Source organism: Chiloscyllium plagiosum, unplaced genomic scaffold, assembly GCF_037043375.1.
Source record: "Chiloscyllium plagiosum isolate Xiang-an unplaced genomic scaffold, Cpla_swu_hap1 HiC_scaffold_7, whole genome shotgun sequence".
Taxonomy (NCBI): Eukaryota; Metazoa; Chordata; class Chondrichthyes; order Orectolobiformes; family Hemiscylliidae; genus Chiloscyllium; species Chiloscyllium plagiosum.
Genome location: NW_028270145.1, coordinates 84,967,838 through 84,993,035, shown reverse-complemented (window position 1 = coordinate 84,993,035; position 25,198 = coordinate 84,967,838). Strand labels below are relative to the sequence as shown.

At 39.5% G+C, this 25,198-nt stretch overlaps 1 protein-coding gene across 1 annotated transcript in view; it reads left to right on the top strand.

The window, feature by feature from the left end:
• The window catches only part of LOC122551725 (low-density lipoprotein receptor-related protein 1-like), a 1,910,187-nt gene that overhangs the window by 623,132 nt on the left and 1,261,857 nt on the right, over positions 1 to 25,198 (top strand). The window contains exons 4-5 of the mRNA XM_043694091.2: positions 15,278 to 15,397; positions 21,391 to 21,519. Coding sequence (XP_043550026.2) covers positions 15,278 to 15,397; positions 21,391 to 21,519 — 249 coding nt within the window. The remainder of the gene's footprint in view (positions 1 to 15,277; positions 15,398 to 21,390; positions 21,520 to 25,198) is intronic.

Here is a 25,198-nt window from a genome sequence, read left to right as displayed (position 1 = left end):
TTTTGGTTTTCTGTTCATGATAGTAGTTTAGGCTACTAGATGTCCATAATTACTGAGTACCATTTGATAGTCTTCACACATGACATGTGATGGAAAATCATATAAAACCCTAGAAAAGTTTGTCCACTGTCTTCAATGAAACATACCAACCTGATGTCCACTGCACATATAGATTGCAGTTGAGAGGTGCAAACAAGATCTGCCATTTCCCCAATTACTAACCAAATGCGACTTATGAGAACAAAACCTCTTGGAAATTCTAATTTGAGTTAGCACAACATTATTCCTAAGGTAAATATTTGATGCAAGTGCATTCATTAAGTTGTAAAAACTTTATTAAAGCTTTTTGTGGATACCAGTCATTTGGTCTGAAGGATACCAGTATGCAAGACACAGGGCTCAGGAAATAGAGTACCACAGCTTCAAGCCTTAAGGTATTAAGGAAAGTCATATTTCAAAATTCAAAGAACTGAGTAACTATTAATGATATGATCTAATTGTACATATACAATTATGTATTGGAGAAACAACAATTATTAATCATCTATGCTGCTATGCAAGCTTTTTGAGGAAATCTGTATTTCAGTGTTACCAAACGAATTGATGGCAGTAAGCTAGGAAATAGTATAACCTATAAATAGGATGAAAAATAAGGAGATTAAATCAAAGCAGCTAAATCACAGCTTGTTTATGCTTTTGTAAGACTATTATATAACCTTACCAAGAAAAATGAAATTATGGCCTTTGAAACCAAGTAGATACCAACTTACACTGAAGCAAAACAGTAATTAATGAACATTTGAGAACGAAACATATATAGATGGAGGGTATTGACCACCATTGAAGAAGTGAACTAGCATAGCAGCAATCAATTGTAAATTAATAAATTGATGGAGCAGTGGGAGTCAGGAAATTTAATATAGCAATAGGCATGAACGAATGCATACATCCACATCGTGGTGATACCGTTAAATAAAAAGTTTGTTACCAGCATAATAAACAAATATAGTCTTTGGCACAAGATGCAAAAATTGATTTTCTAATAATGGAGATAAAGAGGATGAATATCTAAGCATTTTTTTTGTTGCTGTTGTTCTGCAGTTTTATGCTAATACCAATGACGGAGGGGTATAGGATGGTCATGCTGGGGAGTAGGCACACTATAAGACATGCAGGTTCTGGGCCTCCTCCATCGCCACTCCCTCACCATCCGACACCTGGAGGAAGAACATCTCATCTTCCGCCTCGGAATGCTTCAATCACAGGGCATCAATGTGGACTTCACCAGTTTCTCATTTCCCCTCACCCCACCTTACCCCAGTTCCAACCTTCCAGCTCAGCACCATCCTCATGACCTGTCCTGCCTGCCAATCTTTCTTCCCACCTATCTGTTCCACTCTCCTCTCCAACCTATCACCTTTATCCCCACTCCATCCACCTATTGCACTCTTCGTTCCCTTCTCCCCAGCCCCACCCCCCTCCCATTTATCTCTCCAACCCAGAGGCTCCCAGCCTCATTCCCGATGAAGGGCTCCTGCCCGAAATGTTGATTTTCCTGCTCCTCGGATGCTGGCTGACTGGCTGTGCTCTTCCAGCACCACTCTAATCATGACACTATAAGATAGGTGTGTGGTGAAGCACACATTGATCCATGAATTTGTTCCATTTAGTTTTAATTTCTGTGATGTCATTTTTCTGCAAATGGACTGAAAAGTAGAAGAAATATTGACAAGGCTTTGACCCTGCAGATGAGGTGAGAAAGGGAGAAAGGGAGAATCAGCATACTGTTAAAACATTGGTAGAACACAGACACTTGGAAGGCAAAGTGTGGCAAAAAGGAGAAGGATCAGATATGTGGGGAATTTTTCACAGAACAGTGCTGGATCTGAGTAGACAGGGTTAAATAAACTGATTTGTCTTCAAGCAAATGTGGGCAAGAGAATGGTATAGTCTAGAGAGCTGGGAAAAATATGATGGAAATGCAACAGCAGAGTTAAAGATTTTGGAATGGAGCTGAACAACTAATAGAATACTGAGAAAAGGGATAGTGCTGTGAGCACTTCTGGGGTTGGAAATACCAAGTTCACAAAATAAATGTCATCACCCTCCAGATTGGCAGGCCACGATTATAGAGAATATGAAATTTTAATATTGTGTCTTCTGATGTATGTCTTATCAACGTTCCCTCATTTTTCTTTCCTGAAATCCTGTCTTTGTATCATTCTCTACAGAAATCTCTTTCTATTATGATGTTTTTCCTTTGTGTCTCCTATTCTGTGTGCCTCTTTGCCATTCTCACTGACCTTTTTGATGACCATCTCTTTTCTGCCTGAAATTGTTCCCTATATGCCTCTCCACAATCAATCTCTCCTAGCACACTCAATCACAAGGGTATTGTCTTCCATCTCTATCTGGCACTATCTTTGTTTCCTCACTTATTCTCTTTTTGCCCCTGTATTGTTATCCCACTTATGTGTATGGAACTATTGAAAAATGCAAGGCAGAACAGGAAGGATAAACTTTGGATGCAAATGCAGAATGTCTAAATGAAGAAATGCTGCAAATATATTGTTGGAGATAACATTTCCCAAGGTACTTCAAGTGAATGGCAAAAATGAAATACTGCAGATGCTGGAAATTTGAAATGAAGGCAGAAAATGTTGGAAACACTGAGCAGATCTGGATATTGTCTGTTAACATAACTTGCTCTTTGGTCGGTTCCAAAACATGCTGCTCCAAGTTACTATTCCAAAAGCATTTTATGAACCACTTACCCAGGTTACAACTGCCACACTTTTTTTTAAGTTTATGTAATTACTGGGCCAAGAATTATTGCTAGCAGCTTGGATTTTTTTCCTTCAGGTGAATAACACGAGTCACGGAAAATACCTGTCTAACACATGAGAAAATTCTTACAAGTATGGGTATCAGGCATTGACTAACTCCAAATGAGGGAGACTGCTCTAGTGGGCCCAGTTTGCTGGATAACTTTTTGACATGTGTGGAAAACTTGTATGCGTCCCATTAAGTGCTTAAGCCAGAATTAAGTTCCAATGGTCTGAGGAACAAACCTCTCAAGTCACTTGATTTAGAGCTTACTTGACATAGTCCCACTCCATTGTTTTAGTTCTTAATCAGAATATCACTTTCAAAACATCAGAGTCACCACCTGACACTCCATAGCTGACATATTCCAATATCTTTTCAAAACCAATGAGGCAATTAACTGACAGCATTAGTAAATAGAAAAATATCTCCTGGCAGGTAAGGCAAATGCATACAGGTGTATGTCAGAGATTAAACTATGCAGTTTACATACTGAGGAAACATGTCATTCTGCATTGGGATATTTCACAACAATACAAATCCAAGGGAAGAACCAACACATAAATTGCATGATAGGAGAGGCAATTTGACCCACCAACATTATATGTATCAATGTTTATTTAGCTAATGAACTCAATAACTCATGCGGTTGAGTTCAATTTAAATGACTCCCTATGTGCTCAACTAGATAGTGCTGGCATGGGATTCCCACTAGATGTAGAACTCACAAATTTCTCTGAGTTCCAAAAGAAATATATCTTCAGTAGAATTACACCTAACCTTCTATCTTTGCATTTTTTGCAAGTGGTGATACGACTTGTGGTATGTTTGAATCTGCAGCTGTAAAATAATTTCTTTGTGTTATAATGAGCTTCATATTCCATTCACATTCACATTCAAAAAGGAACTATCAAATGAGTTCCCATTCCATGAAGTCTAAGTTGATAAATTAGACCTGGGGTTCTCTACTAATGACTATTGTAATCCTATCTTCACTGAACGGTACACATTGGAATTCTGAAAGCTCCACGAACAAGAACATTCACCTCACCAGGCACAATATAATTGGGATCTGAGCCATTTGTTTATTGTGCAAGCTTGATGCTGAAATAGAGCACATCAAAATAATCTGCAGTACAATTCTATCCTGATCATATAATTTCTCACTGTAAGTCATGCAAATCCATGAAAAACCTAAGGTGATCACTGTTGATCTGGAAAAGTGTCAGTTTACCACTGGAAGAGTAGAATTTGTAACATCTGCAGAACAGTGTCTAATATAAGATTCTGAAATTGAACAGCATTTGCTGAATAAACTTCAATATCTGAGGAATTATACTGTTAACCAATTTAGGGTTGTCAGTCAAGCTTGCAACTGAGTGCAATTGTATGCATTGGACAATAAATAATTAATATACAAGATCCTATTTTTCCTAAAGAAGAAGAACATATATCTGCACAACACTTGTTTCAACTAGACAAAATGGGTAGTAGCCATCTGCTATTTCATTTCTCAGGTCAAAACCCTCACCATTCAGAGTTGATCTGTCTGGTTTAAAATTAAACCAAGCCTGGCTGTTAACTGTCATTCTGTAAAAATCAGTGCATTTCCTATGGCAGACCTCTACCAATTACAGTTGAGAGTGTGTTGCACTCGAGCAGCATCTGAGGGGCAGGAAAGTTGACATTTCGGGCCAAATTCCTGATGAAGGGGTCTGGCCCAAAACGTCGATTTTCTTGCTCCTCGGATGCTGCCTGACCTGCTGTGCTTTCCCAGCAACACACTCTCAACTCTGATCTCCTGCATCTGCAGACCTCACTGTCTGCTCTACCAATTACAGTCTACTTGCCAACTAATCAACACTCTGTTCCCATGTAATATGATCTTCCACTTGAATGTGAATTCTTGTGAATTGTCCAGATGAGTACAAGGTGAAACCTTCGACTAAGTGGTCACTTTTCAGAAATACTTAAGTTCTTTCACAAACAATTGACTATTTGTCTCATTATTAGCATTCCAAAGGCATGCAATAGTATGGGTAAATATTGACCATAAAACGCAGATTTCTATTTTTACAAAAGCTGAGGGGGATATTTGTACATGGCAGGCATTTGACAAATCCTTATACTTCATTCATAGTAATAGTTAAAGATCTGGTGACAATTTAATTTTCCACTTGCTATCTTGTAATCTAATACACATTCTTTTTAATAAAGAGGACTTAGAGTGTTTGGCCATGAAACATTACCAAGTGTTTATATGCCAATCTGCCACTTCGAATCTGGTGGCAAGGCAACAAGTAAACTTATTTGCAAGGTATTAACATTTCCATTTTGACTTCATTTTTCAAGCACATTTCCTCTAAAAATCTATCCATTTATAACACTTTTTATGGAGAAGCAAATTGTTGCTGAGACTTTTATTGCTTATTTTAAATTGCAATGAGAAAATGCCAAACATGTATGCATCCTTGACTACGGGTAATAAAACCGTATCAACTGGCTATTTAAGCAATGATTGCTGCAGATTGATATTGTTAAATGTGGTATTACTGCCTGATAAGTGAAGTAATTAGAATGTCTACAGCTGATTTCTCACTGTCCTAATGGGATTTATTCATCGATCGCAGATCTAGCAATAACCAGATATTCATTACAAAAACAAACAAGCAAAGCTATCTAAGGAATTCAATCGATTTGTTGATTCATATATCTCCCGAATACTGTTCTGTACAATGCTGTTTGACTGAAGTGTTTAAAGCATGTGTGCCCACCATTTCATTGTGGCACCTCAAAAAAGTAAATGAGTTTATGATTGTCTTGTTGTTTAGTGCTTAAAGTAGACTAAACATGAAAGCAACAACTTGCTGGCTCAAGTGGGGATTACTGCCAACTATGAAGATTTTTCCAAGCTATTGCTCCTGCCCAATTTTTTTTCTGGGATCATCTGATCCAGGCTGGCATAAATATGGGCAATATGGCATGTCCCATTAATATTTGGGGCCCTGGGTGGGGAGAGAAGTTTTCATATATTGTCACGGTCATCCACCAGAATCAGCTGTCATATCTTGCATAGAGTTGTTGCCACCAATTCTTCTTGTTGATGTTGGCCTTAACCACTGATATTGAGCTGAAAATGTGTTGCTGGAAAAGCGCAGCAGGTCAGGCAGCATCCAAGGAGCAGGAGAATCGACGTTTCGGGCATGAGCCCTTCCTGAAGAAGGGCTCATGCCGGAAACGTCGATTCTCCTGCTCCTTAGATGCTGCCTGACCTGCTGCGCTTTTCCAGCAACACATTTTCAGCTCTGATCTCCAGCATCTGCAGTCCTCACTTTCTCCTTAACCACTGATAGCCATGCATGAAGGACACGCACACAAAGTCAGAGGAAAAGAAAGTCGGATCTCAGTTAAATAGTCTGTGTTTTATACTACTTTAAAGTTCATTACATTTCACCTAAGATGCATAATAATCTCCTGTGAGTTATCAGGCTCAACATAAGCTAAGTCCACATGATTATTACTAAAAGATTCTCACCCAGCATGGCTGACAAACTCAGAGCCGGACATAGAGCAGAAGACTAACTTAACACTGGTTAGCTCCTCCCAAGAAGAGGCCTCTTTATACCTTGACGACCAGAGCATATCTAATGATGTTAATTAACCCTTTCATGTCCTTGCAGGATGGTGGGGTGAGATTAGTGGGGATAGTTAGGAAGGGTCAGTGAGATTCATCAGAAAGGATCAGACATGTAATTGAGTAGTTGGGTTGGGGGTGTCAGAATGATCATGGGGGAATTCATGCATTCAGAGATTGATTTGAGGAGAATGGATTGTGAAGATTACAATTGTCAGACCAGGTTTTAAACAGTCCACATTTGTTGATTAATGTTAAGGCCAGTTAAACAGATTTGGCCCAAGTGTCCAGCATAAGCTCTATGTCAGAAACATTCACGTTTGATCTCAGGCAGTAAAAAAAAACGTTAAACGTTCAAACTTTTTTGAAAATTCCAGTTGTATGTGCAATCTGTATCCTTGCTCAGCACAATGAACGTAACCTGTGAGATTGCTCACTACAAAGTGGTGTTATCATCCTCTTTCAGGATTGGGATATACAGCAGGGGTATATAGCAGGGGGTGTACAGCAGGGGCATACAGCAGTTACTTGATCTAAGTGCTGTAGAGGAAAGCTGTTTGAGATTCTCATAAAAAAGAGAATACCTGTCAGAAAAAAAGGCTGTACCTTATTGCTTGGATGTAATTACATACGAGTTCCATTGGTGTGATAGATGTTGGGCTGTATTTTCTGTGGAGGGTAATGATTAACAGATCGCCACTTTGCTTCGACTTTTTTATGTTTGTAAAAAAGGAGCTTCACATTCCAAGCAGGAGATTTCAATCAAGGATTCTGCAGAAGTGCAGAGCTACCTAAACCTAATTGTGCGCCTGCCATGTGGGACATTAGAGGAAAAGAAAATCATGCCTCTTTTTCACAGCAGTAATTGTTATATTTTGTGATTTAAATGTTCAGCTGCACAGAGAATCACTTTGATAGTTCTTGAGGAAGAGTTGGAATGTAAGGTAAGTATGAAGTTACGATGTCAAGTAGGTAGGATGTGAAGTGTCAGATAGGGACAGTCAGTATGCCAAGTAAATGGGTGCCAGATGTGTAGAATGTCAGTTTAACAGACTCTAAATAGACTACTAGTTTGCTAAGTAAGAAGGATAGAGCACAGCAGTTCAGGCAGCATCCGAGGAGCAGTAAAATTGACATTTTGGGCAAAAGCCCTTCATCAGGAATAAAGGCAGAGAGCCTGAAGCGTGGAGAGTGGGGGTGGGGAGAAATGAGCATAGAGTACAATAGGTGAGTGGGGGAGGGGATGAAGGTGATAGGTCAGGGAGGAGGGTGGAGTGGATAGGTGGAAAAGAAGATAGGCAGGTAGGACAAGTCATGGGGACAGTGCTGATGGGAAGTTTGGAACTAGGGTGAGGTGGGGGAAGGGGAAATGAGGAAACTGTTGAAGTCCACATTGATGCCCTGGGGTTGAAGTGTACCTAAGCAGGAGATGAGGCGTTCTTCCTCCAGGCATCTGGTGGTGAGGGAGTGGCGGTGAAGGAGGCCCAGGACCTCCATGTCCTCGGCAGAGTGGGAGGGGGAGTTGAAATGTTGGACCACAGGGCGGTGTGGTTGATTGGTCCGGGTGTCCCGGAGATGTTCCCTAAAGCGCTCTGCTAGGAGGCGCCCAGTCTCCCCAATGTAGAGGAGACTGCATCGGGAGCAACGGATACAATAAATGATATTTGTGGATGTGCAGGTAAACCTTTGATGGATGTGGAAAGCTCCTTTAGGGCCTTGGATGGAGGTGAGGGAGGAGGTGTGGGCACAGGTTTTGCAGTTCCTACGGTGACAGGGGAAGGTGCCAGGATGGGAGGGTGGGTTGTAGGGGGGCGTGAATCTGACCAGGTAGTCATGGAGGGAACGGTCTTTTCGGTGATGGGGTCTTTTTGTAGGTGGCGGAAATGTCGGCGGATGAGATCCACAAGCCTGACCACCCTGGCCGACCCATTGTCTCAGCAGGCTCCTGCCCCACTGAACTCATCTCTACCTACCTCAACACTGTCCTATCCCCCCCTAGTCCAGGAACTCCCTACATAGGTTCGAGACACCACCCACGCCCTCCACTTCCTCCAAGACTTCCGTTTCCCCGGCCCCAATGCCTCATCTTCACCATGGATATCCAATCCCTCTACACCTCCATCCGCCATGACCAGGGCCTCCAAGCCCTCCATTTTTTCCTCTCCCGACGTCCCTAACAGTACCCTTCCACCGACACTCTCATTTGTTTGGCCGAACTCGTCCTCACCCTTAACAATTTCTCCTTCGAATCCTCCTACTTCCTCCAGACCAAAGGGGTAGCCATGGGCACACGTATGGGCCCCAGCTATGCCTGTCTCTTTGTTGGCTACGTAGAGCAGTTGATCTTCCGTAATTACACCGGCACCACTCCCCACCTCTTCCTCCGCTACATTGATGACTGCATTGGTGCCACCTCATGCTCCCATGAGGAGGTTGAGGAATTCATCAACTTCACCAACACATTCCACCCTGACCTTAAATTTACCTGGACCATCTCTGACACCTCCCTCCCCTTCCTGGACCATCTCCATCTCCATTAATGACGACCGACTTGACACTGACATTTTTTACAAACCCACCGACTCCCACAGCTACCTGGATTACACCTCTTCCCACCCTACCTCTTGCAAAAATGCCATCCCATATTCCCAATTCCTCTGTCTCCACCGTATCTGCTCCCAGGAGGACCAGTTCCACCACAGAAAACACCAGATGGCCTCCTTCTTTAGCCCTCCAACACATCTCGTCCACATCCCGCACCTCCGCCTTCAGACCCCACCCCTCCAACCGTAACAAGGACAGAACGCCCTGGTGCTCACCTTCCACCCTACCAACCTTCGCATAAGCCAAATCATCTGCCGACATTTCTGCCACCTCCAAAAAGACCTCACCACCAAGGATATATTTCCTTCCCCACCCCTTTCCGCCTTCCGCAAAGACCGTTCCCTCCGTGACTAGCTGGTCAGATCCACGCTCCCCTATGACCCACCCTCCCATCCTGGGACCTTCCCCTGCCACCGCAGGAACTGCAAAACCTGCGCCTACACTTCCTCCCTCACCTCCAACCAAGGCCCTAAAGGAGCTTTCCACATCCATCAAAGTTTTACCTGCACATCCACTAATATCATTTATTGTATCCGTTGCTCCCGATGCAGTCTCCTCTACATTGGGGAGACTGGGCGCCTCCTAGCAGAGCACTTTAGGGAACATCTCTGGGACTCCCACACCAATCAACCACACCGCCCTGTGGTCCAACATTTCAACTCCCCCTCCCACTCTGCCAAGAACATGGAGGTCCTGGGCCTCCTTCACCGCCACTCCCTCACCACCAGATGCCTGGAGGAAGAACGCCTCATCTTTCGCCTCGGAACACTTCAACCCCAGGGCATCAATGTGGACTTGAGTTTCCTCATTTCCTCTTCCCCCACCTCACCCTAGTTCCAAACTTCCCATCAGCACTGTCCCCATGACTTGTCCTACCTGCCTATCTTCTTTTCCACCTATCCACTCCACCCTCCTCCCTGACCTATCACCTTCATCCCCTCCCCCACTCACCTATTGTACTCTATGCTACTTTCTCCCCACACCCACCCTCCTCTAGCTTATCTCTCCACGCTTCAGGCTCTCTGCCTTTATTCCTGATGAAGGGCTTTTGCCCAAAACGTCGATTTTACTGCTCCTCGGATGCTGCCTGAACTGCTGTGCTCTTCCAGCACCACTAATCCAGAATCTGGTTTCCAGCATCTGCCGTCATTGTTTTTACCTAAGTAAGAAGGATGCTGGATGGGGAGGATGTCATTTGGATACAGTACTAGAATGCAAGGTGGGTGAGAAGAAGGTGGTAAGGATGCAGCTAAGTCATCGACTGTTTAGGGTAGATTATTGTGGAATAGTAGGGAGAGGGGAATGTCATGCCCAGCAATAGTGATTGGGAGATAAGATCTCAGATGGAGAGGGGACGTTGGGTGCTGAGTCCTTGGAGAGAGTTGGGTATCAGTGTTGAATCAAAGTGTGGTGTAAGGTCCTGAGATGAATAGGTTGGGGGATTGTTGAGAAGGGGTGAATTGGTTCCTGAAAGGCAGCTAGATGTCAAGTTTGGGAGGCGGGTGGTGGGGGGGTTGTTGGGTTTGGAAGGAAATGGTTAAATCTAGTCTGGCATTGGGTCACATTTGGTCATGAGTGGTGGGGGTGCTGGGTTATTAGAGGTTATAAAGGGGTAAAAACAAGGATGCAGATGCTGGAAACCAGAGTCTAGATTAGACCTCCCTTCCTGGCACCCTCCCCTGCCACCGCAGAAGTTGCGAAACCTGTACCCACACCTCCTCCCTCACCTCCATCCAAAGCTCCAGAGGACCCTTCCACATCCATCAAAGTTTTACCTGCACATCCACCAATCATTGTATCCGTTCTCCAGATGCATTCTCCTCTACACTGGGGAGACTGGATGCCTCCTAGCAGAGCGCTTTATGGAACATCTCCGGGACACCCGCACCAATCAACCACACCGCCCTGTGGTCCAACATTTCATCTCCCCCTCCCACTCTGCTGAGGACGTGCAGGTCCTGGGCCTCCTCCACTGCCGTTCCCTCACCACCAGATGCCTGGAGGAAGAATGCCTCATCTTTCGCCTCGGAACACTTCAACCCCATGGCATCAATGTGGATTTCATCAATTTCCTTATTTCCTCTTCCCCCACCTCACCTCAGCTCCAAACTTCCAGCTCAGCACCGCCCTCATGACCTGTCCTACCTGCCTATCTTCCTTTCCACCAATCCACTCCACCCTCCTCTCTGACCTATCACCTGAATCCCCACCCCCATTCACCTATTGTACTCTATGCTACTTTTTCCCCAACCCCACTCTCATTTATCTCTCCACCGTGCAGGCTCCCTGCCTCTATTCCTGAAGAAGGGCTTTTGCCCAAAATGTCGATTTTCCTGCCTGACCTCTGCATTTCCAGCACCACTCTAATCTAGACAGAGGTTATAAAGGGTCAGGGAAGGTGCAGTTGGGGGGCGTGTGTTAATTTTGAGGGCTTACTTTAATAGTTAAGCAGGAGTTAGACTAGTTAGTTAAGTATCATTTTTTCCTGAGTAACTATGAATATAACTGCAGTGGAACCTTCCTAGTTATCTGATTTAAATGAATGCGTTTAGACTGTTCCAGTTGCATGGAAATTGAATCTTCAATTTCCTAACAATTCATTTGGAGGCTGCTTCATCAGGGATTCTACAGTTCCTCAGGTGCAAATCTCATTTATATTACGTAAAAAAAAAATCTGGCATCAGAAAATCCAGGCATTTTGTGAAAGCTACTCTAATGAGATCCACATTAAAGATTTTAGAGATCCTAAACTGTTCTCCCATCAAAGCCAAAGGATATCACCATAGTCTATAGAGCATCAGTCAGTCTTTAGCATTGACTCTTTTACAGAATTGTATAAACATTCCAAAACGTCAGGAATTCTCTAAGATTCTGATTTGCAGTCATAGTTGCAGTCTCTGACAGTCAGAAACTGGATAATCTGGGATGTTATCTTTAGTCATCTCGTACGTTGTTACCTATGATCATCATGAATAGATGTACCTTTCGGGTACTGTACCCTAAAATTACGCTTTGATTACTGGATAGCTGGACAACTACTTTATGTCATCGCAAAGGTATGCAGCACAATGTAGATCCACAAGGTGACTGAACTAAATTTTTAAATTTGGCCAATTTGTAATAGTAGAATTTACAATCAAGGTCAGCAAAGTAGTCATTGATCTTGGTGATACAAAGCAAAGAGAATGGAAATCAGGCTTGGCAAAAAAAAGTTCGGGAAAGTTGGACAAAGCATTTTGTCTGAAATGCAACAGAATTTGTTATTACAAACTTTGGAAACAAAGAATAGCAAAGAATATAGCTCAGTAACAGGTCCTTCGGCCTTCTAAGCCTGCAGCAACAAATTTTACCTTTCTTTACTATATTATGGGGAAAATCAGAGTCAGAGTCAAGGTTCAATGACAGAGTTTATTGCACAAGGAAATATCGGAGCTCTGGGGAGAGAAAGACACCAATAGCACAGTGGTCAGCCGCGATTCCTCTCTCGACCCGGAGCATACTTTTATACATCTTGTGATACAATAGGTCAGTGATGAGATTATTGTCTTTGTAACATGATTTCTTTATGGCAGTCATTGCAGAATATTGATAGTTTCAATACAGTCATTGTCAGTTCCAGCACAGCCTTGTTAATTGCAGCACGGTTGTTGTTAGTTTCAATGCAGACATTGTCAGTTTCAATGTCTGCACGGAAGTCCATTGCTGCAGTAATGGGCGCTAATTGCTCTTCCTGAGAAGGATGATTACTGCAGGCCTGGCAGTACACACTTTGTATTGAGTGTGTATCCAGCTGTTAGCATTTCTATCTCTCCCACCCACCTTAAACTAATCAACGAGGTTGTGAGTGCATTGTGCTGGCATTCCGGTGGCCACAGGCAGCGACTGTGTTTGCTCTGCCGTCTCTCTCCATTTTGTGGTTCGGTGGCCATCTTATGTGTCAAGTTGCCAACTGATGGCTCAACGGCCATTTTGTGTGTCCGTGTGTCTAGTGTCACCCTGCCCTGAGCCATCTCCCACTTCAACTAAATCTGTCTTCACTTACAGGATCCGTATTTTTTTATTCCCTCCATGTTCGTGTATTAGTCCAGGTGCTTCTGGAATACTGCAATTGTGTCTGCTTCTACCACCTCCTCTGGCAACATTTTCCACACATTCACTACTTGTTTTGTGAAAAAAGTGCCTTGCACATCTCTTTTAAACTTTCTCCTCATTCCTTAAACCAATGATTCCTCCACCCTGGGAAAACGCCTTATACTTTCCACTCTATAAGCCTGGAGAGTGAATACAATTGGACGCTAAAATAATATATGTAACTATGTCTGTGCACGTATATGAATATGGGTCTATATCTATATTGCATTTCCTAAAGGCATACTAAATTTATTTGAGCAAAGATTAAGAAATGTGCAACAATTTTTTGTTCTTTTTAGCATATAATTATTTCAGTTACAGTTTCTGGGTTTGAATTCCTTGAATAGAATGGACTGATTGTAATCAAGTCTAAAAGAATAGAGTGAAGATGTTTTTCTTAAATATACTTTATTTCTGGAAAGAAAATCATTTTCCTCTTTAGTTATTAAGACTTTGTGTGTTACTCAGAAGCCAAATGACTTTTGCAGTTCTAATGTCACAATTAAGTAAGTTTTCTTATTTGTCGGCATGTTGTATGATGCCACAGTGCTGTTCCGAAACAAAAATAAACATGAATTTTGCACCATAACGAAAGCCTTAAATGGTTCCAAAAACTGGAATAAAATTACCTGTAATTTCTATTCACATTAGAATAATTGAATTGAAACAAAAAAAAATCTCAGGATTTTAAATGGTGTGGAAATTGTATTTGTGGTCACAATTAAACACAAGTCTTGAGTAAATCACACTTTTCCACAATGCAACAGGCTATGGCTAATGTTGTCAGTAATGATATATGCCACATGGCAATTCAAGGATGATCGAGCCAAATTCTGAATATTTTTCCATAATCACTCAAGGAAAAGGGAGGCAAGATACTGTCAATGCTGGAAATCTGAAATAAACATAGAAGATGTTGAAGAAACTGATTAGATCTGGCAGCATCTGTTTCACCATAATTTTCTGCTTTTATATAAGGAAAAGAAACTCAGTGCATCCTCTTGAACCATACTAAATTTCTTGCAAATCAAAAGCCAGAGATCTTACAGTTTTTTTATATGTACCTGAGATGAAACATGTTTTAGGTAATTATTGGATGAGAATTTAGGAGGCATAGTTAATGAGTTTGTGGATGACACCAAAATTAGTCACATAGTCGACAGTGAAGAAGTTATCTAAGATTATGAGAGATCTCAATCAACTGGGCCAATGGGCTGAGGAGTAACAGATAGAGTTTAATTTGGATAAATGCAAGATATTTCATTTTGGTAAAACAAAAAAAGACAGGACTGGGTAAATGTTGTTGAACAGAGATACCTCAAGGTTCAGACACACAGTTCGTTGAAAGTTATATCACAGATAGAGGTGTGCAAGATGATAAAAGGCATAGATAGATTGGATAGCGAGAAACTTTTTCCCTAGCAGAAATGTCTATCACAAGGGGGCATAATTTTAAAGTGATTGGAGGAAGGTTTAGGGGAGATGTCAGAGGTAGGTTCTTTACACAGAGAGTGTTGAGTATGTGGAATACACCTCCAGCAATGGTAGTAGAGTCAGATGCATTTGGGACGTTTAATCAACTGTGGATAGGCACATGGATGATAGTAAAATATAGGGTCTATAGATTAGTTTGATGTTAGAGTAGGATAAAATGTTGGCACAACATCGAGAGCCAAAGGGCCTGTACTGTGCTGTACTGTTCTATGTTCTATGTTCTATATTCTATATTATCACCCTCCTTGTGCTTTCTGTAACTACAATAGCCATTGACTGAATTAAAATGGGGATAATTACAATGATTTCTTGGAAGAAATGAATATGACTGTACTTGCATGTTGCTTTCAGCTTTGCATTATTAGCAATGACTGCTAATCTAGTCTGTTACTGATGATTTAACAAACAGTAACAGGATACAAAACATTTGGCAATTACACAGGCACAAAATGATTAGGATATAAATGTTCAAATTGATGGTTCTTTAGGAAATCACAAAACATTCATTGTAGAATTAAAGAATTTGTTTTGATATTATATTTTGCAGGAAATATCTTATGTATACAAATTTATTTTGCTCTTTTCCAGAATTTTCGCCTACTTGTAACCAAGCCAATTGTCAGTATCGATGTGCAGTCACTAGAACTGGTGCAACTTGTTACTGCAGTGATGGTTTTAAAGTAGCACAAGATGGGAAAAGTTGTGAAGGTTTGCAATCTCAAAAAATTTGTTTCTTTTGTGGAAAATTTATTACATACCACAATAATATTTAACAAATGTTGCAAGAAGTAATTGCTCAGTGAAAATTCATTACTGCAACAGAGGTGTTGAATCATTATATTGCATCCATTAATATTTTAACCAAAAATAGATAGTTGCAGGTTGTATTGGAGAAAACATTTGTTTTCTATTTGCTTGCCCAAGTTATTTTATTTGTGTTTGTCTAGAGGCAAAAACAAATTGAAAATTCAGTTGTCAACATGAAAAGCATGCTTCTACATGCTGACGTGAAGTTTCACTGAGCAGCACGGATATCTCATCAAGTTAAGAATATGGGCTTTTAAAGACCTAACGTTTCCTTTGGGAAAGCTTTGTTCAATGCTGGTGTTGACACAGTCAAAATGTATATGCAAGTATATTTACTAAAATTTCACCTCTGTTGTAGACCTCACACATAATGGATTGGACTTGCAAAATTATACTATTGTGTGTAAATTCAAATCACCAAATTACTGATTATGCCAGATGGAATTTTACTTGCAAAATTGCACATCTTGCTGATGGCCTACACTATTCCTTTTAATAAATTGTAGTAACCTGGTCCCACACTGGTTTTCTTGATCAGAAATTCAACTAAGATTGTATTCTTTAGAACATAGAACATAGAACAATACAGTGCAGAAGAGGCCCTGCGGCCCTCGATGTTGCGCTGACCTGTGAACTATTCTCAGCTCGTCCCCCTACACTATCCCAAAATCATCCATGTCCTTATCGAAGGATGGTTTAAATCTCCCTAATGTGGGTGAGTTGACTACATTGGCAGGTAGGGCATTCCATGCTCTTATCATTCTCTAAGTAAAGAACCTGCTTCTGATATCTGATTTAAATCTATCACCCCTCAATTTATAGTTATGCCCCCTCGTACAAGCTGAAGGCATCATCCTAGGAATAACACTTTTACTGTCTACCCTATCTAATCCTCTGATCATCTCTATCAAATCCCTTCTTAGCCTTCTTCTTTTCGATGAGAACAGACCCATGTCTCTCAGCCTTTCCTCATAAGACCTTCCCTCCAGACCAGGTAACATCCTGGTAAATCTCCTCTGCACCTTTTCCAATGCTTCAACATCCTTCCCAAAATTTATTGAAACTAAGTAAGTCAGAAAGTGTACTAGACTGCTTAGAAAATATTATTATTGTTGTCCTGTTTATGGCTTCTTCATTTTTTTAAAAGTGATTTTGTTAGCTAAGCAATTGTTCACTGTACATGCTGCCCTTACATATATTTTTGGGTCCAGTTACTGAAATCATCCTCCTTACAACAGGTGATCGATTGGCTGCACGAAACAAGAAACTAAATTGAAAGGATTGGGACCCCCTTAGTAATTTGAATCACATAAGAAGGAACAGGCAGAGTGTTGAGGTCCAAAATGTATCTAAATAGGTATAATGCTCTCAGGAAGTTCCCAAAACCTTTTTCTCCAGGTGGAACAATGTTTCAAGAGACTTGTATTTAATGCGTTTCTTTCACCACAGTGAGTGTAATTAAGCCCTGCCACTTGTTAAATCCAAAGCTCCGACTCTTCCAAAGATTGATGTGTTTCCTCAGTCTGCAATGGAAACAATGGCATTTCTATTTTATGCTTCATGTTCCCTTTAGATTACCTTTGGGGAATATACAAACATAGGAAATGGGAGCAGAATTAGATAAATTGACGACATGAGCATATTCCTTTATTAAATGTGATGAAGGCTGATCTATTTTTATTTCAAATTCTACATTCCAGTGTAGCCCAATAACTTTTTACTATTTTGCTTAACAAGATTCTATCTACTTCTGCTTTAAAAATTTAATAACCTCAACTCCACTATTTTCTGAGAAGTGATTTCCAAAACCTCTGAGAGGCAAACATTCACCCCATCCAGAAAAGATGATCCTGAATTCTGAAAGTGTCCCCTAGTTGCAGACTGACCAATAACAGGAAGCATCCTTTTTGCATCCACTTTGTCAAAATTACTAGGATTTTATACACTTCAATCAAATCATTCCTCCCTCTTCTAAACTCCAATGAAAGCACAACCAATCTGCCCAATGTATCCTCATAAGACAATGCTCATTCCAGGTATCAATCTAATGAACCTCCTCTGAACCACTCCAATATGTTTACATACTTTTGTAAATAAGGAGCCAAAACTGTATGCAATATTTGAGATGTGATCTCATTAATGCCTTGTGTAAGTGAAGCATATTATTCAAATGCTTATGTACAATTCTTCTAATAATCAAGGACAGCATGCCTTTAAGCTTCTTGATTATGTGCTTTGTTTGTATACTAACTTTTTGTTTGTATACTAATTTCTTGTCACTCATTTGCCAGATCATCTAGATTGCTCTGCACTTCAAACTTCCACTGGCAATCTCCATTTAAATAATGTGCTTTATTATTCTTTCTGTGGAAAGTGAAGAATTTTACATTTTCCCATATTTTTTCCCATGTGCCAGATTTTTTCCCCACTCATTTAACTTAGATGTTATCACGTGCAACTTCCTTATATCTTACTCTCTGCAAATTTAACTAGCATCTTTCACTCCCCCTACCCCCGCACCCCCATATCTAAGTCATTGATATAAATTGTTCAATACTGAGGCACCAACACAGAGTCCTGAGGGACTTGACTCATTACGTTACATCAGTCAGACAAAGAACTATTTATGCATAATTTGCTTTCTACAAGCCAGTCAATCTTCTATCTGGACAAATATATTAAACCCCACAAAATGAGGTTTTATTTTCAATATTGGCCTTTGATAACATTATTAAATTCTTTCTCGACATTCACATATAGTACATCTTCAAATTTTCTTTATTTAAAGCACATGCTACTTCTTCAAAGAGCTCAAAAAAATTGATTAAACATGACTTCCCTTTGACAAAACCATGCTGACTCTTTTCGATTACCTTGGCAATTTCAAAGTGCCCAGCTATAATCTCCTTAATGATCAATTCTAAAACCTTCTCCATGACAGATATTAAACTTATTGGCAATGTGTCTCCCTCCCTGCTTGAATAGAAGAGTTATAATTGCTTTCTTCCAGTCTGATGGATCATGTCCCAAATTGGGGGAAGTAAATTGACACAACCAATCAGCAAACTTTCTTAAGGTGAAATCCATCTGGACCTGGAGACTTGACAGCCCACAGATTGATTGGCTTGTTTGGTATACTGTTTCCCTCATAATTTTAATTTCATTAAATTCCTCTCCCCATTTAGCCTTCCTCATTTACAACAGCTGCTGGATTTTATTTTTGTATTGTCTATGGTGAAGACAGAAGCAAAATACCTGTTTATTTTATCTACTATTTCCTTATTATCTGTTGTTAACCTCCCATTCTTACTCTCTTGGGAACCAACATTGACTAATTATTCTTATCCATCTTCGTTGACTGTGCAAACCTGTTCTATAGGTTCTTGCATTTCTCGCTAGCTTCCTCTCATACTCTAATCATACTCCTGATTATGCATCTTGCTATTAGGTCAGTCATTGCATTCTGATCCATCATCTGACTGGCCACTCATCTTTATATAGATCTATGCTTTCTCCTCAAGTTTAATGTTTTCTCTCAAGTCTTTAGTTAACCATAATGGCTCATTCCCCAATGAAAATTTTCTTTAAAGTAGGAATTTACTTGTTTTCAGTATTCCAAGTTATTCCCTTAAATGCCCACCACTATGTCTCTAACAATCTATCCAATAGCTGAATATACCACATCATATCAGCTGACTCAGCTTTCAGACCTGCATTACCTTTAACTACAAATTCTAGACTCAGTCTTCTCCCTTTCAAACTGGATGTAAAGTTCAAACATTAATTGCTGCTATCTCTGGATGCTTTAACTCGGACGTTTTTAACTAATCCTGCTGTATTACACAGTATCAAGTTGAATATAATCAGTCCTCTGGTCAGTCCAAGATCATGTTGCTCTTAGAAACTGTCTTGCATGGATTCTTCACCCAGATAACACTGTCCATCTTATTTTTTTTCCTTTTTATATGTAGATTAAAGATACACATGGTTATTGCTGTCTCTTTATCACAAGCGCTTAGTATTTCTACTTGTTTGCTTTGTCTCACATTATGATTCCTGTTAGCCTGTAACCACAAGTACCAGTGATCTTTTTCCCCGCCATTCGTCATTACCATGCAAACTGATTCCATATCCTGATCCCCTGAATGAAGATCACTTTCAGCCATTGCACAAATCCCATCCTTGATGAATAGTGCTATCCCTCCAACCTTGCTTCCTCGTCTTCTTGAATGTTGCATACCCCTCAATATTCAGGACCCAGTCCTTGTCATCCTGAAACCATGTCTCTGCAATGACTATCAGATCATATTTATTTACCTTAATATTCACTATTTGTCCGGTTGTTTTTTTTTAAATTCACCCACGGTATCTGAGCACCTCTGTAGTGGTGGGCATTTAAGGGAATAACTTGGAATACTGAAAACAAGTACATTCCTACTTTAAAAGAAAAATTCTCATTGTCCCACTCTAATTGTCCACAGAGCAGTTAAGAATCAACCATATTGCTGTAGTAATGGAGTCACATGTAGACCAGACCAGGAAAGAATTACTGATTTCCTTCCCTAAAGCACATCAGTGAATGAGATGAGTTTAGGCGGAAGTGGGTACTACACATGCTGGAGATTAGAGTCAAGAATAGAGTGGTGCTGGAAAAGCAAGGCAGGTCAGCCAGCATCCGAGGAGCAGGAAAATCAACATTTCGGGCAAAAGCCCTTCATCAGGACTGAGACAAACTCATCAGAAATCAGATGAGTTTTTCTGACAATTGACAATTTGGCCATCATTAATTCCAGATTATTTATTAAATTCAAATTGTACCATCTGTCATAGCAAGGTTTGAACCCAGGTCCCCAGAACTTTAGCTGAGTTAATGTTATGATTAATAAGTTAGTTAAAACTGAGTTAATTTGTTATGATTTTGATGCACATTAAAATACAAAGCCTTTATTTTGAGTTTTTGATATTTTTGTAACATCTAGTTTTGATTGGTAATATGTTTGTAGTTTTTTTATTTAAATTTCTCTCTGCCACTTTCTGTCATTCTGCAACCCTGATTTACCATGGTACAATTTTCCTCACTTTTTCTTAAAAGGTGTAATTATTTTCTGGTACAAAATATTCAGGTAACTTTCGCCCTCCTTGATGGATGGTAGTTCAGCTTCCAGCTTATAAACTCCAGGCTGAATCTGCTCAAAATTGCTGACATTTTTAATGGGGTTTCAATCAATTATTTAATTATATTATTCATTTACGTATGCCAGATTTTATACAATTTATGAACTTGTGATTTACAAATTTGGTACACTATGTTGAAGTTAAATGTAAAAAAGATCTTAACCACTTACCAGAAACTTAGCAAACAGTTAACTATTTTGTTTAAAATATAGCATGATCCAATTCCAATCAGCTCCAATGAAAATGTTTCTCTCTGACTGCCTGTCCTGACGTCCTTGTCCATGACTCTGGGGAGACCTAGTAAGAATTATCTGTCTGCAGTGTACTGTTGCATAAAACAAGTGGCAGATTCATATTTTCCAGGGTAATACTTAATACTTTTCCAAGCAGCGAGAACATAGTAGCTGGTGTTTTGGGGAATTGTAGGTGGAAAACAATTATTGTACTATGGTAATTCTAATTAACAAACCTGTGTTCTGGGCTTTTAATCATTTGTTTGTCTGGGGCAGTGCTGAATTCAAAACTTCTGGACAGTAAAACAGTTCTACTGCTTTCTAACCAGCATTTTGTTGTTTCTGTTGATTTTTTAAATCACTAAAAAATTCAAAAGAGATCTTCAATTTGAATGCAGATCAATATTATTTGTTTTCTACATGAATAAATTACATGACATGAAGTACCAGTATGAATTTAAGCAACTACTTGCTTGACTCTTTCAGATTTTGATGAATGCAGTGTTTATGGAACTTGTAGTCAAACATGTACGAACTACATTGGATCCTATACATGTGGCTGTGTGGAAGGTTACTTGTTGCAGCCAGACAACAGAATTTGCAAGGCTAAAAACGGTAAGAGAATAGCATATTCTTAATTTCTGTTAAGTAATTGACATATTTTGAGAAAATGCAGTTCATTTGTGATCACAATTATTGAGTGGTGAAGCCACTAGTCAACAAAGCTCATGTCAAAGAATGAAATGAAACACTACAGGCCTGACCTTCTGGCTTGCAATCCCCGGAAGTACAAAATTTTTGCTGGCAGCAAAGAATTGTATGTTTCACAGGCAAACCAAACTTGATCAATTTTAAAGACTCTTCTGATGAACGAATTAAATGATGAGGTGATTAATAAAGGTTTTCCTGCAGACTTGGCAAGATGCAAAATGAAGGAACTTTGATGAAGTTAATGGAATATAAAACAAATGGAGAAAAGTATATTTGGATGCATAGAAGGGCATTTATTTGAGTAGAAATGTGTGAAGGCTGGTGATTCCTTGATGGCCTTTTTGGGGCTGTTTTTATGTTCAGTACTAAAGAACCGAGGTTTCCTAAAGATGCAGGTTGTATTTCTACACATGGCAAGCAGGAATAAAGAAAATAAAAACAAAACTAAGAAAAAAAACAAAAATTTCCAAGTAAGAACGGTGTGTTTTTTGGACAGGAACTTGCAAATGAATGGGCTCTCATGCATCTGCTGCCCTTATACTTGTAGATGGTAGCAACCACAGATTTGGATGGAGTTGTCTGAGAAGCCTTTGTGAATGAATGGTGCAGTATAGATTTATTTTGATATTACCTATGTTGAGGAGGTCATATACATTATAAATGACAGTTAAGGTTCTTACCGATGAATAAAAATAAACTGAATAAAGTTCTTCTGGATTATGAGAGTTATAGATTGATCAGCAAGATGTTGATGAGAAGGCACAAATTTAAAATTAGTGCAAGAAAAAATAAAGGGAAGTGAAAAGTGTTTTTTACACAGGTAGCAAGAGTGTGGAATTCTCTGTCATGAGCCATCACAACTTCTTAAATTGTTTTTAAATATCTAAAATTATTTTTTGTTAATTGAAGAGGAAATGTTGAAACTAAACAAAATGGAAGTTTGTGACTTTAAGACTCATGCAGAATTTATCAGATCAAATCATAGAATTATCTGATGTTAAATTTTATGACAATATGCTCAAGAGTGTGATGTACAAAGTCAGAAGAATTTGATGTGAAATGAAAAGCCTCAAGTTTCTTTCAAAATGTTTATATGTTTAAGATAAACATGCAATGTTTCGTATGTTTATCTTAAATTAGCTTAAGCTATAAACATTACGGAATTTTATGTGCAAATTGTTTGTGCAGTTGTAATTCCTGCAAAACTTTGTGCTAGTTTGAAAAATATTTTGCAGGAACCAGATTTCGATGACAATACTGGGTGTGACTCCATCAATACCCATTACAGGCTTCTGGTACAAGCTAATTCATGTGCTTTGAGACTGTTGTAATTAACTGCAAATTTGAGCATAATATCTCTTAGGATTACTTTGAAAGATTTGAAATAATTCTGCATTTTCTTTTAAAGCCACGTCTAATAATTCAAAGTCAAATTACTATTGTGGTATGTAGTCTTATGTGTGAAATGTGCTTTTTTAAAATTAAACAATTTATTATCTGCTGTATAATCAAAATTTACCAAATATATTATGAAATATTCTTTGCACAAGTTTTTCTTAAAGATAAAACTACATTGTGACATGATGATTAATTGTAAAATTGTATGTGAAGCAACTTTATTGTTGTACAAATTAATTTGATCAAGAACTTGGGGTGGACTTTGAGTACTTTTGAAAATGCAGGTACACAATCCTTTATCCGAAATTCTGAAATCTGAAAAGCTCTGAAATCTGAAGTTTTTTTGTGAAGACTTTTTCTGTGTAACAAGGTTGTTTGTCGAGGTAACAGGGGCAACCCAATTCCACACCCACTTGACCTACGTCACTCAGACGTGACGTGGTGGCGTGGCCCAGCACTAGTAGGTGTCAATTGTGGCTCAGCACTTGTACTAGTCACACATGGGTGTACTGTTTGGTAAGTTTTTTTTTTAATTTCAGTGTGAAAATGTCATTTATTCTAAAATCTGAAAAATTCCAAAATCTGAAAAACAACTAGCCCCAAGGATATTGGATAAAGAATTGTGTACCAGTAGTTGTAATTTTAGGTACAAATCGTGCTGGAATCGTCAATTGCACTCAATTCGAAAACCTTCCCAGAAATCATTAATATTGATTACCTCAAAAAAACCTCTGTAATGTCACAAGTCATTAAAATACATGATATTCACTGAGTTTGTTTTCTCAGTGGATGCCTTCAAAGACAATTTGCTTTTGGAGCCTTCTCTTGCTACCTTTCTTTAGTTCAATCAACTTCTTCATCCAAACTTTTGTGAGTTGTACAGAAATATTGAATCTGTCTGAATCTCTGCCTGAGAATTGTAGCCACCTATTTTAGCAACCTCCAAATTAGATTGCAAAGAAGGAAATCATTCTTTCACAAATGCAAATGTACGCCCTTATTTTCACCATGTCAGAGAATTTCTCCACGTTAGTGAAGCAACAAAGGTGGAAACAGAGTTTGGATATCTGGTGTCTGGCCACCCCTACACACACTATGCACTGCCTTTATCTTATTTCACATGAAAATGAAAGGGACATGAACTGGGTCTTGCACAGTTCAGGAAGGCAGCAGGCAATTTAAATCATCAGCTGACTCCACTCAAGTATGACTTTACCATTTTTTTCACATGAATCAGCAAGTTGTAACCATACTGGCAAAATTTCCCAGCTGCGGGAAAACCTTTTGAAATGGCATCTTAGGCACAAGAGAGGAAATTCACCGGCCAAGGAAATCTTCAGATTCATTGTCACTGACCATACTTTTATGCCAAAGGATGTTTATGAACTTTTGGGCTACCTCAGTGCTCTCTGTGTGTAATATTTCAATTTGTTCCAAAATAGAAAACAGTCTAGATTTTAAAGAATACATTCAATTTCACACAGTCCTCCATGCTGCTATTCAAGTTGTCTGACAATGTGAATGTGAATCATGCTGATAGAATATCCTTGTAAAACAATTTATGTCAATTCCATTAATAATTTCTCACTTTTAATCGTTGCTTATATTTCTGGCATACTGCAGTGTTTCCACCATTGTCAACATGTATGCTGCTTCTCTTGCCAAAATAGCATAAAATATACTTGCAAGTGCATTTAAGACAGGTGGCATTCTGTGAATCGTAAATTCTTAGCAGATGTCTTCATCAAGCTTTTTTTTTCATTTGGACCATTTTTATATATTACCTGGCTTCAAGCTGATTGTCATCTTTAAATCCATTTTCTGATTTGTGCAAAACTCTTCAAACAGTAATCTGCAATGCTGGCTGACTTAGTTTTCTTTAGTTCATCTGTCCCTTTTAGAATAGCTTATACTTTAGGAGCTGTGGTGTTCAGCATCAAAACAGGTGGGCTCCACGAAGGAGCTTCTTATTTTTAGCCAAACTAAGGTGTGATGCCAGTTCTGCTGTCTTCTGTGCAAATGCACCTGTTCACATGGCTAGTTAACTCACTTTATCGCTACCCCATTGTCAATGGTACATTGCACTTAGTCCATTTCTCCAGAAGGAGCTGATATTACTTCAGAGCAGGTGGGCGATTTTTCCTAAAATTCTTGCTAATCTATATTTAACTTCTAAGAAATACAC